Source organism: Mytilus californianus, unplaced genomic scaffold (genome assembly GCF_021869535.1).
Source record: "Mytilus californianus isolate M0D057914Y unplaced genomic scaffold, xbMytCali1.0.p SCAF_2, whole genome shotgun sequence".
NCBI lineage: Eukaryota > Metazoa > Mollusca > Bivalvia > Mytilida > Mytilidae > Mytilus > Mytilus californianus.
This window is the reverse complement of record NW_026262668.1, coordinates 36,814,570-36,836,003: the sequence shown is the minus strand read 5'-3', so window position 1 is coordinate 36,836,003 and position 21,434 is coordinate 36,814,570. Positions and strand designations below refer to the sequence as shown.

Genomic DNA, 21,434 nt, shown 5'->3' with positions numbered 1-21,434 from the left:
TGGTTTTAGAATTGTAGTAATATCGCAATTTCCCCACAATCAGTCCAAGAATTTCCTTAAAAATTGAGATATGGTTTGAAGATATTTCCGTGTCAATGACATTAAATAATTCTCGGATACCAATATTAATTTCTTATTTGTGTATGTACATCATACAAATAGAAGTTTTATGTGACAAAAATGAAAAACAAATGTAACTAATATAAAAATAAATCAATCGTATATCATTACAAAGCGGTAATTAAACTAGGTTAACATATCAATGTTTTGTGTCCTATTTTACAGGTTTACCGAACATAAAGAACTTCTTTCCTATATAGGGCTCCATGACACAAAAAAACACAAAATATCCGTGGGATGTAGGTTTGCAACATTTTAGACATGTAATACAGTAACAGAAACATGTGAACGGAAAATTTAATTGACAGGTGTGTCGCAAAAACATTGTCTTTATCACATTCTCCTCACTAGAAGTACTTTCAATAGCCTGCATTATTTACAAAATACAATTACAAAATATTAGATGCAATTCACAACTAAAATTAAGAAAAAAAAATACTGTGCATCTATTACTTAATTTCAATTCAATAAAGGTGATTGTATTCGTAAGTATATTCGTGTGAAAGACAGTACATTTAAAAATAAAATATGGTCACATAGATCTTAAAGTCATATGTAACGAATTTCTGGTCATTATAATATGTTGTAGAAATTATTGAACAAATTTAATACAATGCATATACAGCTGTGCATATATACCAAACCAAGTCCTCTGTGAATATTTTTTCCACATTTATTTCGAATCCACCGATTTCATTCTGTGATTGCGGATCGAAAACTTCAGCTGATAGTTAGCTTTCGGGTTTAGTGCCATAGTTTACCGATCATTACAGATTGATATACAATAAAAACAAAATCATGGAGCACGTGAAAAATAAGGGAGATGATAGAGATATATTTTTGTTTTTTTCCTCCATGCGTTCCTTTTTGCTAATTTAACTTAGTTATAACAGTTGTCAAATGATATAGTGTATTATTTTTTTCTTTCAGAGTCGATTAATACTTATATATCGTTCACGTTAACTTTGTTTATGAAAGGTGTTATGGTTAAGGTCACTGCATACGAAAAAGCTGTCGGTGAATTAGAGTACGGGAAATCGAGAATTAAAAAAAAAATCTAGAAATCTCTTTCTCGAAAAACTGCTCTGTGAATTTATTAGAAATGAAATAGTAACGTTATTGCTATCGAAAGTCATTTCTAACTATACAACAATATATAACAATGTGTGACTTTGTGTTTGTTTTATAGCTCATTCAAGTAGTTTATCCCGATTCAATACCTTCCTTAGAAGCAACAACCTTCTATCAAGAAAATCCTGATATGTAATGAAACCCCTGGAATATCGTTATACCGGTCATATGAAGGTGTTGCTGGTAGTTTGTTACGTAAAATAGAAGGTTTAAGATAGGAAAACTGAAATGATCTCTTCATTCGTAATGTTTTGGTTCTCAACCGACTTTCAATACAAATGTGTCTATTTGTTAATTTAAATACTAAGCAGACGGCACTGTATCTGTGATACCCATGGTTTCAAGTTCAATTGGATAGATGCGATAAATATAGTCACCAAACATTGAATTGGTGAACTGAGTCTTAAAGGACATCATCTATGAAGTGAACATTAAGTTTAAGAATAATGTTAGCTTCTTTTCGTTGAAAAATACATGTCGACCAAACGTTATAAACAATTTGTCACTTAAATAAATAATCAAATAATTAGAGGGAATTCATTTTCAATTTGCAACACCAGAGCTTCAATAAAACCCTTGTGGAACACAGTTCACAAATAACAGTTAACATTTCTGATACATGTACCGTTGCCGATAAGAACATTCCTCGTGGAACTTTCTTCCATTTTCAATACTTGAAAAGAAACATGTAACGTGATATTTATATATGTCATAAGCATAAATCAAAATGAACTATGAAAATATAACAACCCCTTTCAAATCACCATTGAGGGGTTTTGCTGTGCTCTGGCAAACATGCAATTTGATCAAAAGTTTTAAGATACGTTTACTTAATATGATCAACGATGAAAAGATGTTCTTTTTATGACAAACTATCATAGAAAGATGGCTAAGTAGACAGTGAAAGCGTTCCGACATCGGCGTGGTGTGTTATACACAAAGCTTGATAAACAATATATTACAATTTCAATTTTGATAATTTAGTTTACAGTAAAGAGTGTGTTTGTCTATAGTTTTAAAATATAAAAAGGTTACTGCATAGTGAATTTGAATATTTTCCAATTCTTTATCATAATTATTAATTTATTATTTATTTAAGAGGACATTGACTTAGTCTTTAATTATTTCATTTTCATTTATTTTTCTATTTTTGATTATGAATTAATTATTTTGAAATTATATAAATCTTTACTTACTTACTTACTTACTTACTTAAGATCGATTTATTAAGATTTAAATAATTAATACGGTTGAATTCGATTGATACGTAGCTAGTTGTAAATTTTATTCGACAGTAGATTTCAACAGTGTTCCAGAATATCACAACCGATACTGGACAATCTCAACCTGACATACTTTATAGCATATTCAATTTAATAAAATTAAAATTCGTAAGACATAGAAAATACTGTTATTATACGTTTATATTGATTAAGAAGAACACTTATATACTAATATATATATTACGTATTGATGAACTCACTGATATTTTATCAAAAACTCACTGAGCTGTCCTCACTTACCTGCGGGAGAAAAGTCATTCCGATGTCATTGTAAATTACATAGGTCCAAGTAATGAACGAGACAAGCTCTCATTTAATTATCTATGGCATGACATTCTCCTTTTAAACAAAATATTTACAGATTGACAATAAATTGATTTAGAATATAGCAAAGTGCTCTCGACCAATGAAATTGTAGGATTGGATGCCTCTTAATTGTGAAGAATGAATGTAAATCATGTTCTTAGTAAGGGATTATTCTATTATTTGGGTCTATTTACAGTTCAAAACAAAGAGTTTCTATAAATGAGTTACAACTGCCCCGAAGCACATTTATCAGATTGGAAGGATTTATCACACAGTGATTGAAACTGACTAAAAGTTCAATTGTGAAACAAACAAAAATCTCAAAATAAGTTGAAGTTTACTGGTGCAGTAAAATTTGTACCGTGAATGTCATTATGAAAATATTAATAACTTCAAATTACTAAAAAAAAATTAAACAATACCAAAGCAAAGCAAAAAAAGGAAAAAAAATCTTTCAGATAAAAAAATAACCTAAATCTTTAGCTTTCCAAAACTGATTACTTGATCAGTGGTTGGAAAGAATATTTATTTCCAGTATTCCGATAAAAAAAACAGGAATTTAATTTTGAACATATTAAAAACTTTTAAAGGCATTATTTTTGAACATTTTTGAACATTTCCCTGAAATAATGAAATATTATTTGATGTAAAAAGCCGGACCAAAATATTGGCTGTGAAATAAAATTTAGCTGTAACTCAAACATATTAATTGATTTAAACTGTAAATAAAAAATATGATAATTCCTCACTAAAATATTACATGATTTACATTCATACTCACAATCAATTCCTATATTATATTAACGACATTCCAACTGGTCTTACATCTACAGTACGTTTATTTGCAGACGACACAATAGTGTATTTGGCAATAAAATCAGATTCCGAAGCATCCACATTACAAAAAGATCTTGACAAACTGGCATTGTGGGAAACTATGTGGAAAATGGCATTCCACCCAGATAAGTGTAATGTAATTTTAGTCACCAGAAATAAAAAACCAATCAAATTTAACTACACATTACACAATCATTCATTAGAACATGTAACAACAGCAAAATATCTGGGGGTTACCATCAGTTCCAACCTTAAATGGGATGTGCACATAAATAACATATGCAAGAAAGCTAATAGCACCCTAGGCTTTCTAAGGAGGAACCTGAACATAAGCTCAACATCAATTAAAGAACAAGCATATAAGTCCCTAGTAAGACCATCACTAGAGTATGCTTGCTCTGTTTGGGATCCATACTTACAACAAGACATAGATAGCATTGAAAAAATTCAAAGGAGGGCTGCACGTCTTGTTACCAACAAATACAGAAACACCTCAAGTGTTGGTAACACGTTACAACATCTTGAATGGCGCAGCCTCTCTGACAGAAGAAAAGACTCAAGATTGGTAATGCTTTATAAAATTGAACACGAAAAGGTTGCAATACCTAAAAATAATAAATTAATCCCACAAAAAAGACAAACAAGACATTCAAATTCGAACAGCTTCCGAATTCCATCCTGCAAAACACAGTACAGAAAAGAATCCTACTTTCCAAGAACTATTACCGACTGGAACAAACTACCGGACAACATTGTAAATTGCACTTCAGTAGACTCTTTCAAATCTTCAATTTCAAAGCATCAATATTAACTCAACTATTACATCATACTTAATTATACAAAGCATTTTTTTTTTTAATTTTTTCGTATTTTTTAAAGATTGTATATATATCAATCTATGTCTTGTTGTAAGTTTCCTCCTGTGACATAATCTTCAATTTGTTGAAGGCGGTCACTATATGGTAGAAGTAGAAGTAGAAGAAACATATCCAATTCCTACCTTTTCTTTCTACTGTTGTGTCACCTAATATCTATAACGCTTTTTTAAAAAAAAATATTTCCCAAATGATATGAAAGTCCTTACATCAGTAAAACTAATCCATAAATGACATGCCCAAAAAGGAAGTCATGCATCAATTATAAACATTGCACATACAATTGAAACTAATTCTTGAATAGATCATTTGAGCCTTGAGCACTTTACTATATTCTAAGTTTGTAAGAGAATGATAATCCCTTACTTCATGATAAGTACTCGCTAACGCTCGTACTTAATCATGAAGAATGGGATTATCATTCTCTTACATATACGAAAAATAGACCTACGTGTCGGTTAGTGTATGGAAAGGTATATACTATGAAATTTAGAGCGAGGGGCTTGCCCCGAGCTCTTAATTTCATAGTATATACCTTTCCATACACTATCCAATTTAGCACATATTTACAACTTGAGTAATCCTGTAATTAGTCTATTGATATGTTTTGGCTGACTAGGTGTAGCTCATGTACGTAGTTTTGTAAATCTACTCACTAGTATCATTGTAAAATATTGAATCCAGAATGAAAAGATGGTAGCTGCTGGTGTAAGTATGTTTATTGACATAAAGCGGTGTTTTACTATTCATGTACTTCTTCACATGGTAAGATGACAAAATAAATTGACCAAAAGCAGGCAATAATTAAATTGCAGTGGAAGCTTTACAATCTTGAAAACATTTTTTTCAATTTCACCTAAAAACTAAAACTATAATAAATTTTACACATATGGATAGTTTGCACTGGCGGATCCAAAAAGGGGGAGGGGGAGTTCAGGAGGGGGATGGAAAACGCCCTTTTTGTGATGATCAATGCTTTTGAATGAGGACATACAGTTGGACCCCCCTTTTATCTTGGGTTGGAACCCCTTTTAAAAATGACTGGATCTGCCCTGGTATGTACCCATAGGTAGTCTAGTGGATAGTTTACATGCATGAAATATTTGTCACTGGACATTAAGCAACCAATAATCAATCAATTCATGACGAAATATATCAAATTGCTGTAATTTTCCTTCACAAGGTTTCATGGTTCACTCTTTTTTGTGTACAAAGTAATTGCATGGAAGATAAATGATTACAATTTTCAGATGGCGTTGTACTCTAATCAAGGTATAAAAAAAACATATGTGTTACTCTTTATTTAAATGAAAGAAACTTTTAATCGTCAAAAACATTTTTAGATCCAAAGATTAAATAGTAGGATGTTTGAAAAACAATTTGAAAACTAGTTACACACTATTTAGTTTAATTTGTAACACAGCATTTATTTCAAAATAGCCAGTAGCAATTTTTGTTTTAATATCTTGATTACGATACAATGAAATCTTACCCTTGTGGTCATTCATGCGTAGTTACTTAGTACATGGAAAAAGTATGTACTATGAAAATTAGAAGGCAACTATAAGCAATTTGATTGGACGAGAAGTTGTAAGTATGTGCTAACTTATCTATATTTTAGATATATTATGTGCCAGAAAAGCTCAACAGGGAGTGCCAGTAAACATTTTTCTCGCTTAACCATTTGGTTGAGATTTGATGATTTACCAGGCGTGCATTAGATGAAAGGTACAAACATGAAAAAATTTACAAATGGCGGCAGTCAAGTTATGTGAATGTCTTTGGAAACGGCGAGGCATGAAATGATACTGTACACAATAAATGAATTATATTATATGCATAAAAAGTGTACAAATCAACACCAATGAGAAAAGGTATATAATACAAATATCAATAAATATTTCGGATATATATATATACCATCAGTTTGGGGTCATGAAAATGAATCTTATCAATCTATTTATTATTTTTATTTCATTTATATCAAAGGTAGGTTCATTTAAAAAAAAGTTTCGTTTCAATCCGTCAACACATATCCAATAGATGTACATGAAAAAAGTACAAGCACTAAAATATCTAACATTGAAGTTCTCTGAATTGAAGTAATCCTTTGATATATGATGCATATTGCACAACAAAACTATTAGGTGAAACATGAAATTATTATTGGTATATCTTTGTCGAAAAAAAAAATTCATGAAAAAAGTATAGAATTATCAAAGATAAAAAAAATGTTAACTTTACAAAAGAAAACATAAAACTGAATATACACATGAAAACTGATTATACAAGTTTTATACATATATATATAAAAAAAAAAATTTTCAACAGAAAAATAATAAATTATATATCTAAAGTAAAGTTTTAAAAGAATTATGAAATTAAACGGTTACCATGTTAACTTAAAGAAAATAACTTTGCAACAAGTTAAAGCCGTGCTATATAACGTCCATATTTCGAAATTGAAAGGGGGAATCGTAAGAAATATAAAGTATCCATATCATTTATATTAAGATAGGTTTTTTTTAAACTTTCTGTAAAAATCCGAGTTTTCAGTTGTCGTGTTTTGTAAATTTAAACTTGATTTAACTTGATTAAGAAATGTTCTTCGTCACTTATTCTATTTAAACCACAAAGTTGACATAAACGTTCTTTTCTTTTTATATTTCTGTACTTCCGCCTTAAAATTTCCAAAAGATGGTCGCTTATCCTTAATTAAGTAATAACTACTTACTATATTAGTTTTTTTTTTATCGTACCGTTCCTTTCAATTTGTTTTCCTTCTTTTATTCAACACCGAAAGCCGTCTTTCAATACTTCCGGTTTGTTTGCCACATCAACAAACGAAAAAGCATGGAAGCAGTATACCGTCTACCTTACCAGTTATTGGTGTGTCCAAACCTGAAATTGAAGCGTCCAACATGGCTTCAACAACCATCAGCAATGACCATGTTTGCTTTTGTGCTTGGTTCTTATTTCCTTGTAACAGGAGGTAACGAATGTTGAAATAAATTTGCTGAAAAAACCGTCTCGCGTAAAATAACGCAGTCAGAACCACGAATCCTTAATTTTGTACAATTTCTATAACATTAAACCTAAAAGGCATATAAGTGCTATAGCCCAAACCTTGCCAGCTGTACCGGGTGCTTCGTCAGTGCAGATGATTACTATTACAAGTTGGGACCCATCAGGCATCACCCACTGGGAATCCAGGTCTGTTGGCCCTGATTCCTGTTCGCCCTAGTACATGTTTGCCCTAAATACCTGGGTTCGTTCGCTCTGAGTCCGTTTGCCCTGATTTCTATTTTATTTTGTGGTCTATATGTGCTGTTTCGGAATTTTGGGTCCTCAATGCTCTTCAACTTCGTACTTTATTTGATCTTACATTGTATTAACTTTTTTTATTCGAGCGTCACTGGTGAGTCTTTTGTAGACGAGACGTGTGTCTGTCGTACAAAATTTCAATGATGAGTTTATTTACAATCAACAGTCATTAAAAGTTATTCTGAATAAAAGCAAATTTAACAATGAAGCCAATCAACCTGATTACATCATCGCTAGCCAACGGTTACGATCCACTTCCCTCCTCTCCATCCTTGGCGGATTGAGATAGAATTTCGGAGACACAAGGTAATGATTTTCATTGGTTGCAGTCGAAACTCGCTGTATCCAATCAAAAAGCGACTATAACATCATCACGTGTAAATGTAGAAAGTGTATGTAAACAATTGCCACGTGCTTATTGTGCAACAAGTCTTTACATCCCTAAACATACGACTATATTTAGTGACAATTTGAATGTTTTTAATCAATTAATAGAAGTTCCTGTGTATGTTTCTTGCACAAATGCATGAATGTCAACGTATATTTTCGTTTCCTGCTTTACAAAGTGTGTATAATCTAGAAGCTACCGTGTGTTTACCTCCAAATTGAAGAGTTCAAGTGCTACCATTGGTCAACAATAATGTATTCGGAATGGGCGTGACTTTAATCTACCGATAGATGGCGCAACATTGTTATCACAAATGTTGGCTTAATCTGCCAAGGGTGGAGAGGAGGGAAGTGGATCGTAACCTTTGGCTAGCGAAGATGACCTGATTAATGCTCCAAAACAAAAACCAATGTTTTTTTTTTAATTTTCATGTTTATGTATGAATTTGGAAAGATGGATATTTTCTTTGATAATTACCATTTAACATGTTTAAATATCTGAATAAGATTATAAAACCTTAAATTATACCATTAATATTAATATTTTTTTTTTTTTTAAATGAGGGCGAACGGACTCAGGGTGAACATGTAATTAGGGCGAACTGACCTGATACCACCCACAGGTCAGGAATAACCATTAATATTGGTGGATTATAATTTATACCTACATTGTTAATTCAAGTACATGTATAATCCACCATTTGACATATACTGAGACAGACCAATTGAGGTACACAAAATGTATACTGACATTTTATTCACTTTAAATGAAATGTGAGCATGTTATTGCATACATGTATATCATTTAAAGCATGATGAGTTCTCATTGGTGACATATTATTGCTTCTAACTTCCTGTGCTATATTTTATGAGCAGGTTGATTATACCTTGATTGAGGTATAATCCACTAATTGATGTATATTCATAGATATAAAAAGATGTGGTATGAGTGCCAATGAGACAACTCTCCATCCAAGTCACAATTTATAAAAGTAAACTATTGTAGGTCAAAGTACGGTCTTCAACACAGAGCCTTGGCTCACACCGCACAGCAAGCTATAAAGGGCCCCAAAAATTACTAGTGTAAAACCATTCAAACAGGAAAACCAACGGTCTAATCTATATAAAAAACGAGAAACACTTATGAACCACATCAACAAACGACAACTACTGAACATCAGATTCCTGACTTAGGACAGGTGCAAACAATTGAAGTGGGTTTAAACGTTTTAATGGTACCAAACCTTCACCCTTATCTGAAACAATAGTGTTACATCACAACATAGAAAGACACACTATAAAATATCAATTGAAATGGCTTAACTCAATCAAAAGACATATTAACACAAGTGAACATACACTGAACGAATAAATTTGATCTATGATACAATGTAAATACAAAATCAATAAAATAAGGGATGAATAATTAAAGTAACAGTATTATACCGCTGTGAAATGTTAAACACTTTCAGAAAAACAACAATAACCTTAAACAAAAATCCACCATTTACACTAATATTATACACAGGTAAATGAAAATAATTTTGTTGTTAGGTATACAGTTTAAAAGGAGAAGGGAAATATTTTTACAAAATGAATAATTTCATGACTGGTTGGTCTATAGCTGATCAGTACCAACTTCAATATAAAAATAAGATGTGGTTTGATTGTCAGTGACTCCACCAGAGACCAAATGGCATACATGTATAAATTAACAACTATAAGTCACTGTATAGCCTTCAGCAATGAGCGAAACCCATACTGCATGTACTGCATAGTAAGTAATAAAAGTCCCCGAAATGACAAATGTAAAACAATTCAAACGAGAAAACTTAACGGCCTGATTTGTGTACAAAATTTTAAAAAAAAATATATATGATATACTGCAACAAACAACAACCATTGAAATACAGGCTCTTGAATTGGAACAGGCACATACAGAATGTGGTGGTGAAAAACATGTTTGCTAGCCCAAAACCCTATCCCTAACCTGAAAAGAGGTGTAACAGTACAACATAAGAAAAAACTATAACATTGTATAAAAATCAGTTGAAAAGGGCTTAACTCATCAGATCTATACAAAGCACACAAAAAAACTTAACAAAAACACAAACAAGCATTCTGGCAATACATAGTCCCCTACCGGTTAAAAATTAATTGTACTGGAACAAAATGCTAACTTGATCTATAACTTTTAATGGTGTAAACTATATAACAATTATCAAATCAATATCTTCAAGCATGAAAAAAGAAAGAGTGGAAAACTGATTATTTGAGTGAATTTTCTAAGTCCAAGGACCATAACTCTGCACAAAATCATCAGACCGGAACAAAATTTGAACTTGATCTGTAACTTGTCATGATAAAACAATGTACTAATTATTACATCAATATCTTCAAGCATGACGAAAAGTAGTGCGGAAAACTGAATATTTGAGTGAATTTTCTAAGTCCAAGGACCATAACTCTGCACAAAATTATCAGACCGGAACAGAATTCGAACTTGATCTGTAACTTGTCATGATAAAACAATATACCAAATATCAAATCAACATCTTCAAGCACAAAGAAAAAAAATGTGGAAAACTGATTTGACGGACGGACGGAGTGCAAACCTAAAGTCCCCTGAGACTTCGTCAGTAGGGGACTTAAAACACAAATTACAGGTCTGAGAGCACTAGCAGTTACTGAAAGATTGTTCAAAGTCATAACTACTAATGTATCTAAGACTAAAATGTCAATCAGTACACATCTAACTTCCAATAGATTTAGTGTAAAGATGTCATTGGGCCACACCAATTTGATTAATAGTTCTTTGAATTTTCCCACTCCTGTTTGGAGAAACTGACTTTTCAATAAAAAAGAAATTACCTCTTCCGCAAATTTTTGGTCCGCATGCCGCTCCAAAATTAGTTTCTCCTTGAAATTTTTTTTCACAAAGACACTATTCTGTTGCATATGACAATGTATGATGCTCCTACCATTCTAAATGCATGTGTGATAAATCGATTTGTAAATAAAAGGTGAAAAATCGGGATGCCAACATGCAGTTGTGTCAGCTCATTGCCGTGGACAAGTAGTTATTGAACACACAGTTATCCGAAATGCTTCTGGTTTAACCTTTAAAGACCTGTCGTGCCTGTTCTAGGATACAAAAATTAAAAATCTTTCATTAGATGACCACAAACACATCAATATTTGTTGGAACCATTTTCACCCCCCGAACCTTGTTTCAACCGACATAGACCTATCTATCTTTTGGATGAAATGAATTGTAAAATCCCATGAACTTTTTAAAAAATCACAGAAGTATTTGATGTTGATGAAACCCCATATCCCCTTGTTAGTCTTTTGGCATGCAAGCAGAACTCTTATTTTGTTGGGGGGAATTTAAAGAGTTCCCAACAAGACCAAGGTGATGCCGTATTGTGATTGGCATGCTCATAATAATTAGGGGTGTGTAATATTAGTTTCAACCACTTCTAGTCAAGCTAAAGAGTTTTAAATGCACTACAGCTTTTAGGAGCAAAAGGAAAGAGTATTTTGCTCACTGCTCAGTAAGAAAAGTGCATGTGAATGGGGTGACAGGTATTTTAAGCATGTTAAGGGAATATTTTAATACATTTGTTATCTACATGTGTAGCAATATAACAATCTTACTCAGGATGTTGTTTTAGTACAAAGCAAGAAATAATCACCTCCCTCATTATTTTGATCCTAGATATGCACAAATAGTTTCAACTGGATGTCAAGCAGCCAATAAATAAAGACAACAGTAGTATACCGCTGTTCAACTTCAATAGTCATAATTCGATTAAGCCAAAACAAATACGGGTTACAAACTAAAACCAAGGGAAACACATCAACTATAAGAGGAAAACAACAGAAACACTGAACTACAACATTAAACAATCATTACCATATAATGAAAACTATCAAATATCTTTCAGGGGCATTTTTTTGGATACATACACATAACACATATTTTAATTTTGTTCAACATGTGTCATTTACCTAACTAACATACTCCCTCTTGTAAAACTGTATCTGCTATGCTTCCTAAATATATATATATGGATTAAAATGAAAATTCACATAGACAAAGCTTACTTGAAGAAAATAACCAAAATTAACTAAACCACAATGAGACAAGAAAGTCTGATATGGTACAGACACCAATAAATCAAATTATATGCATTAGAGCATCTGTTGCTCCTCATTTTTCTATGAAATAACCCAGTTATAACATGTACATGAATTGTACAACTTCTAAATCACACAATTTAAAAAAAAATTATACTAACTTGTAGAGCACTCGCCTCAAAAAAACTCATTTTCAAGAAATATATAATAAAAACAAAAAAATTTCGCTAGCTCACCCCATATTTTTTGTAGCTTTTGTCTGAAGAACTATTAATCAAATTGGTGTGGCCTTAACACAGAAATTATTTACTAAATGGCTAAATATATACGTTACAGATTGTAAGACCATGAATGTGCATATACATTTGTATGTATAATAGATATAGGGGGTCAATGAAAAAAATGTTTATGCATTTGTTTTTACATAAAATATAAATATAAAATAAACTTTGTATGGACAATATACAAATATTATTTTTTATTAATTCTTTATTCAGCACAAATTACACCCATAAGAGGATCAAAGGCTTATGATTGAATTTTTTTTCAGGTATAATCTATGATGTGATTGTAGAACCACCAAGCATAGGGTCAACAACTGATGAAAGAGGCAACTCTAAACCTGTAAGTTTAACCTACATGAATATATGTATATTTACTGAATGTAAGTGTATTTCCAGAACAGAATATTCAAATGAATTGGTGCCATAGTGCATTTTCACACATTTAAAAGTATGAAATGATTTTAAAAATACCACACAGGACATGAGCATTGTCCTATTCATCTAGAAATCAATCATCGAATGGGTATCCCTCCAAAATCTCTCTGTTTACCAAAACTTTAATAGATCCATTGCAATCATATTTACTAATACTTAGACATGTGTTGGTGAAGTACAAAATGTATATCATTTTTATACGACCGCAAAAAAATTTTTGTGGTCGTATATTGGTATGACGATGGCGTCGTCGTCGTCTGGCGTCGTCCGAAGACACATTGGTTTTCGCACTCTAACTTTAGTTTAAGTAAATGGATCTCTATGAAATATTACCACAAAAGGAAGGTTGGGATTGATTTTGGGGGTTATGGTACCAACAGTAAAGGAATTAGGGGCCAAAAATAAGCATTTTTGTAACTTCCAGACATAACTTGTGTGTTAGTGTATGGATCTCTCTGACATTGTACCACAAGGTTCCATATCACAAAAGGAATGCTGGGATTGATTTTGGGGGTAATTGCCTCAAAATTTTAGGAATTAGGGGCCAAAAAAGGGGCAAAAAACAAGCATTTTTCTAGTTTCATAACAATAACTTGTGTGTAAGTGTATGGATCTTTCTGAAATTGTACTACAAGGTTCCATATTACAAAGGGGAAAGCTGGGTTTGAGTTTGGGGGTAATTGCCCTAAACGTTTAGGAATTTGGGGCCAAAAAGGGGCCAAAAAACACATTTTTCTAGTTTCCAGACAATAACTTGTGTTCAAGTGTATGGATCTCTCTGATTTTGTACTGCAAGGTACCATTCCACAAAGGGAAGGCTGGGATTGAGTTTGGGGGTGATGAATCATAAGGGGGTTCAAAAAATTTGGGGGGGGGGGGATTTTTTTTTTTTTTCCTTTTTTTTTTCTTTTAAAATTTTCCATTTTAAGTTGGTTATTTCTGATTTATATTTAAAAGCAAATAATAATGATATGGTAGGAGATACACACCAAACAGGATGTGTAAATTATTATATAATAAGTATTGTGCAATAGCAAGAAATTTTCAATTGCGCAGTATTGCACAATAGCAAGAAATCTTCAATTGCACAGTATTGCGCAATAGCAAGAAATCTTCAATTGCACAGTATTGCGCAATAGCAAGAAATATCCAATAGCACAATATTGCGCAATAGCAAGAAATTGTCAATTGTACAGTATTGCGCAATAGCAAGAAATATTTAATTGCACAGTATTGTGCAAAAGAAGATACTTCGTATAAATTGCTTATTTCTTGACCAATTTCAATGGGGTTTTATTCTTTAATTCTTGGGTTTCTTTAATATGCTGAATCTAACCGTGTATTTAGTTTTTGGATTTTGGGGCCCGTTTTTAAATTGGTCCACATTGAGGTCCAAAGGGTCCAAAATTAAACTTTGTTTGATTTCATCAAAAATTTAATTATTGGGGTTCTTTGATATGCCGAATCTTACCATGTATTTAGATTCTTAATTTTTGGTTCCGTTTTCAAATTGGTCTACATTAAGGTCCAAAGGGTCCAAAATTAAACTTAGTTTGATTTTAACAAAAATTGAATTCTTAGGGTTCTTTGATATGCTGAATCTAAACATGTATTTAGATTTTTGATTATGGGCCCAGTTTTCAAGTTGGTCCAAATCGGGGTCCAAAATTAAACTTTGTTTGATTTCCACAAAAATTGAATATATGGGGTTCTTTGATATGCTGAATCTAACCATGTATTTAGATTTTTGATTTTTGGGCTGCGTTATCAACTTTGTCCACATTGAGGTCAAAAGGGTCCAAAATTAAACTTTGTTTGATTTCATCAAAAATTGAATTCTTGGGGTTCTTTGATATGCCGAATCTAACCATGTATTTAGATTCTTAATTTTTGGGCTGCGTTATCAACTTTGTCCACATTGAGGTCAAAAGGGTCCAAAATTAAACTTAGTTTGATTTTAACAAAAATTGAATTCTTAGGGTTCTTTGATATGCTGAATCTAAACATGTATTTAGATTTTTGATTATGGGCCCAGTTTTCAAGTTGGTCCAAATCGGGGTCCAAAATTAAACTTTGTTTGATTTCAACAAAAATTGAATATATGGGGTTCTTTGATATGCTGAATCTAACCATGTATTTAGATTTTTTGATTTTTGGGCTGCGTTATCAACTTTGTCCACATTGAGGTCAAAAGGGTCCAAAATTAAACTTTGTTTGATTTTATCAAAAATTGAATTCTTGGGGTTCTTTGATATGCTGAATCTAACCATGTATTTAGATTTTGGATATTGGACCATAATAGGTGAATGTCCAATTTAAAATTTTTAAGTTCTTAGAACACATTCATTCTGTGTCAGAAACCTATGCTGTGTCAAATATTTAATCACAATCCAAATGCAAAGCTGTATCAAGCTTGAATGTTGTGTCCATACTTGCCCCAACTGTTCAGGGTTCGACCTCTGCGGTCGTATCAAGCTGCGCCCTGCGGAGCATTTTATTTGAATTTGGGAAAACTATTGTTGGGAGGTACAAAAATGTAATACACATTTATTTCCTTGACATAGGGAGATATAAAGATTTGTTCACCCAAGAAAATTCCTATTTTCTAAGGGAAATATGACTTTTGGCATGTGTGTGTTGGAGGGTGAACAAATCTTCATTCATGTACAAGTGTATCTCCCTTAGCCATGGGAAATGAATCTTTAATTCCACTGTTTGTACCATTTGCACTTTCTGAACATAAAACATTCATTTACCGGTACAGTCAATTTTTTATATACCCTTGCTTTTATAACTAACCATGGCATACAGTACATCAAAATTGATATTTATTCTGTGACATGTTGTTTCTGTTCTGATTTTACATACAAAATTAGTTGAAACACAATATTGACAATTATGATAGTATCACTATGTAAAAGCATAAACCCATTATAACTTCACATGAGGTAGCCCTGATGTTTAGAGGGGAATATCATGCTCAGAGGGGGGTTTAATGTTATGTTCAATGCCATGTTGGATAGCCTCACCCAATCAAATTTTAATTTAGCTATAAAATTAACATACAGTGGTCATGGTGGTAGAATGACTTTTATAAAATTTTATTTCAAAGACGATGCCATAAACTGGGATTTGACAATTTAAAAATAAGATGTAATGAGACAACTCTCCACCAGAGACCAAACAATGTAGAAGGTTAGCACTTATAGGTCACTGAACAGCCATTAACAAGGAGCAAAACCCATACAATGCAGCCCTTCCATATAGTCTACACAAAAATGTCAAGAAGGTCTTAATTAAAACAAAATAAACAAAGGTTATGATTAAAATTTTCATGTTTATTTTGAATTTTGTATAACAATAAGATTCAGTAAAGCTTCTTTCAAATCCTTTCTAAAATGCACACTTTAACAAGAAAACAACCATAAACGTAGAGATAATATATACATGTATGTAGTTGACATGGGGTCAATTAAATGTCAATTTAATTATAGCAGTCAATTACTAACAGTTTAAAGGGAAGTTTCATATATAATTTATTTTTCAGGTAGCATTCATGCCACACAGAGTAAACGGACAGTATATAATGGAAGGATTAGCTTCCAGTTTTTTATTTACTTTAGGTGGTCTAGGTTTTGTTATATTAGACCAAACTAATAAACCAAGTATGCCAAGATTAAATAGAATCCTTCTTTTATCCATTGGATTTGGAGCGATATTAATATCATTTTTCATGTCAAGAGTTTTCATGCGAATGAAATTACCGTAAGTATGATAAATGTATGGCTTATCAGGGTCGTAGACAGGGGGTTTTAGGGGTTCGTAGCAAAAAGCACTATTAAAGTCGACCTTTGAACTGTGAAGTTATTAAAGTTGCGATTTTGTTTGTCGCCAGTCAATGTAACCCCTTTTAAAAATTCCTTCTGGCTACGTATCTGCTTATTATACTCACTTATTATGTATCATACATTCATGCACATAGATTTACTTGAACATTCATTGTTGAATGACAAAAAAATATACAAAAAAAAATGATTTCTGGAAATATGAATGACTACAGCTAGAAAGATAATTCACTGGAAGAACCTTAACTACCTTGTTTAGACAGTATTATTAGATGAAGGTGAATAAAGCTTGAAAATATTATTATTTTTTTTTAATGTAGCATTTCTCTCTGTCAGAATTTATTTTTTCTTCAAGATTAGGTACCTTTTTGAATTTATCTCCCTTTGCATTATATATATTGAGTAGAAAAGAAATCAATAAGAATTATGTAAAAGATCAATTTATGAAATACATATTGTACAACATGATCAAAAAGGTTACTGTATAGATCAACAAAAAAGAATACCGTCAAAAATCATAGTGAAGTCAAAACAATATGATGAATATCATGACAAAAACAACAAAAAGCAAACTACAGTCCACAAAACACTACAATAAAACAAAATACTGAGCACCCAAATTAATCGGGGTGATTTCCGGTGCTTTAAAAAAATGTAGTAAGATTGCCAACATGGCCAATGAGAACTTTCCACCAGAGACCAAATGACGTTTAAGTTAACAACTAAAAAAGAAAAACAAAGGATATGGGTATCCATCCATGACACAAAATCAGTACATGCACAGCAAAAAACACAAAAAGCAAAGGAAAAACGCTTTTATTGCTGTTCTTCATCTCAAAGTTACTTATCTGTTTACAGACCCTTGGACCTTGGTTGTACTTTTTGCCACTGCTTCCACTCTTACATTTAGCTAGTTTCAGTTGTAGATAATTGACAGGTGTTATTGAGTAAGGATTCATGTTGAGAATTTACAAAGACTTGCCTTGATTTTGCACCAGTTGACTTAATAATTTTTGCCCAAAATAAATGTTGGTCTGTGACATCAAATGCTCTGTTGTGGTACAAAATAAGTACCCGAAAATTACCAGAAATTTTTTCAATTTCCTTTTTTTATGTTTATGGGAGAAATATTCCTATATTGTGTACAGAGAACCTGCCTCATTCAATAAAAGAACAGTTCCAGAGGTTGCAATTATTTATATCTGTCTGAGGGCAATAACTAAAAAAAATTTCTTGCAAATTGAGAATAAGTGGTCATGATTACAATCTAGTTATATACCTTGAACAAGATAATGACTTTCGATGTTAGGACTGTTCCTTTAAAACATATATGGTACCCAGGGAAGGCACTCTAAAAATGAAGTAACCAACTATAGAGGCAATTTAGAACTTTTCTTTACATTTTCATTGTTCAAAATAATTTTAACACCCATCCATAGTTGCGATTTCAAAGTGCCTTCCCTGGGTCCCATGTATGTTTTTATGGAACCGCCCTTATTTTTAAATGGACTGTATAATGTTTCTTTTTATGTCCCAATTACAACAGTAAAATGGCATTGTGGTTTGTGTATCCGTCAGGTCTATATCTGGTTAAAATTTTAGTTAAAGGTTGTTAGCCATGAGGAACTTTTTAAAATATATGCCAAATTATAGTTCTGACTATAATTTATGGTTAACTGAACATGGAAATGTGATAGTAAAACTATAATAACTGTTTGAGAGGGGCATGTTGTCCAATGGACACATTTTCTTTTGTTGTGTATTACATCATCACATTTGATCATTTTTGTTTTATTTCTAATTTCAGTGGGTACTTACAGGCATAAGAGATTTCCATGAGCATTCCATCAGCCTTGATATATTTGTTGACTATGCAGAAACATTTTTATCATGTGACATTTTAGAAAAGAAATACTTATTTTCTATCCAAATTAAAAGTATTTGTGATATTTGATAGTTTAGTATAATAAAAACTGAACACTTAATAGTATTTAGATTAATATGATATTATATCATGGATAAAACAAGAAGATAATTTTACTTTCAAACAAAAGAAAACATTTTAATTTAAAATAACGACATAAAATATAAAACTTCGCTTCACTTATTGTGATCCTTGTGTGCTTGGAATAGACCATTTTCATATAACAGACTTTCCACTCCAGTGTTTATAATTTTTCAACCGGACGGGTAACTTATTTTGTGGTAGGATTTTCTGGTACTCCATGAGGTAAGAGAAACTAAAAAGTAAATTCACCTTAAAAACATTCTGTTAAAAACTGTTTTCCAATGATTTTGCCGTTTATAAAAAAACATAAAACAGTTAATTTCCCCCCAAAATTGCACTAATTGTAAGCTTGCTTTTACTTCTTTTAGCTCCTCTAACTTGGCCCAGTACCAAAATGTCCTACCACAGAGTAGGTAACCTTGTAAAATTATATATGAAAATAGTCTATTTAGCAAAGCATTTCTGCCTCTGGAGAAGGTAAATTATAGAAAAAATGTTTATGATGTTGAGGACTTGTCTTGATTGTGTAAAGTTAGACTTGCAGAAGGCATACACTTTTTTCAACTGTTGAAGACTGTATGATGACCTCAAAATGTCATATTCAAGTTTTATTGTTGGGCTGCTGTCTCATGATATATAATTACATGTACCATAACTTGAGTTAGCTTGGATTGATTTATTGGAAACTTCACATAATTGTTGAAATTTGTAAATTTAACACACAGTCTGATGTAAAAAATATTCTGATATGTTTTTCTAAGAGTTATGGGACTTTGTGACTGTCAGATAAATGAAAGCATTTATCAAATGTCATGCATTAACTCTGGTATGCTGGGATCAAATTACTTCAAACTGAATACTGTTGTTAGGATTGCTGAATGTAGACTCGTTTTTTGATGTTGAAAATTTTCTGGTTTGTCATTCCAAAGTTGTTGGACTTTTAAGTCATATTTGACACAATATTTAAAATCCTAAGGTATTCTCATGCATGTTTTTATACAGAGCCATTTTATTTGCTTCTGATTAAATAATGCCTTCTAAATATCCCATTTCATTTTAGCAACAATTTCAATCTGCACAAATAGGGTGTAGCATGCATTCTTGGCGCAACTGTTTATTTGTAATTAATATACGGTAATTAAGGGTTGATTTTAAGATTGCTAATATTTGTTGTTTTTTGGTAGTCCTGTGTTTTGAGTTTCTCTAAAATTAGATATGATGCTGTATCTCTTTTTAACTATGACTCAACTTAAAAGTTCACAACATCTGTTATATGTAAATATAAGAAGAATGTGTCTGAGGATACAACTGCCCCCACTCAATCTATCTTATAATACATGAAAATTCTTTTTGAGAGCATTCGATATCACTGCTAGTTTTTAAAGAGTTTTCTTCTTTTTCCTGGTCCTGCATCATAAATAAAATTCCTTCCATGACCTTCCCAGACCTTTTCCCATTTAAACAAATATTCCTTCAAGTACTTGATAACATTCAAACCATCCTACATACTGGAATAATTGAATTTGTTTCTGAAACAAAATTAATGTCTGTTTTGGCAAAGATAGCTTTAGTTGCAGTCTCATTGGATTAACCCAAATATCTTTATTTCATAAGAAAATTTTCCAATTTCCCTATTTGCAGGACTAGAGCCAACAACCTACTTACATTATGTAACATTCTCATGACCTGTCAACCACTTAATTGTCCACTGAACTTATGATCATGTTTTATTTAAAGCCATTTTGTCCCAGGTAAGAGTAGTCTTATTGACACTCTTCCTACATCTTTTTTATAACTACCTGTAATTTCTATGTTATATAGGCACCTAAGTTTTAATATTGTATTTACATTGTGTCATAGATCAAACTTATTCGTTCAGTGTATGGTTACTTGTTTTTGTTTATATGTCTTTTTGATCGAGTTAAGCCACTTCAATTGATATTTTATAGTGTGTCTTTTTATGTTGTAATGTTACACTGCTGTCTCAGGTTAGGGTGAAGGTTAGCACCTGTTAAAACGTTTAAACCTGCTGCATTTTTATGCACCTGTCCTAAGTCAGGAGCCTGTTGTTCAGTGGTTGTCGTTTATTGGTGTGGTTCATAGGTGTTTCTCGTTTCTCATATAGATTAGATCGTTGGTTTTCCTGTTTGAATTGTTTTACACTAGTCATTTTGAGGCCCTTTATAGCTTGCTGTTTGGTGTGAGCCAAGGCTCCGTGTTGAAGGCCGTACTTTGACCTATAATTGTTAACTTTTTATACAACCGCAAAATTTTGCGGTCGTATATTGGTATGGCGTTGTCGTCGTCCGGCGTCGTCATCGTCCAAAGACACATTGGTTTTCGCACTCTAACTTTAGTTTAAGTGAATGGATCTCTATGAAATTTTACCATAAGGTTCAATACCACAAAAGGAAGGTGGGGATTGATTTTGGGGGTTATGGTACCAACAGTTAAGG

At 32.1% G+C, this 21,434-nt stretch overlaps 1 protein-coding gene across 1 annotated transcript; it reads left to right on the top strand.

The window, feature by feature from the left end:
• The first annotated feature begins 7,348 nt into the window (after positions 1 to 7,348).
• On the top strand, positions 7,349 to 18,955 carry LOC127729830 (oligosaccharyltransferase complex subunit ostc-B-like). The gene is made up of 4 exons (XM_052237757.1): positions 7,349 to 7,544; positions 12,957 to 13,030; positions 16,673 to 16,890; positions 18,778 to 18,955. Exons 1-4 carry the CDS (start codon positions 7,406 to 7,408, stop codon positions 18,794 to 18,796), a joined length of 450 nt encoding a protein of 149 aa, XP_052093717.1. The 5' UTR covers positions 7,349 to 7,405; the 3' UTR covers positions 18,797 to 18,955.
• The last annotated feature ends 2,479 nt before the right edge of the window (positions 18,956 to 21,434 follow it).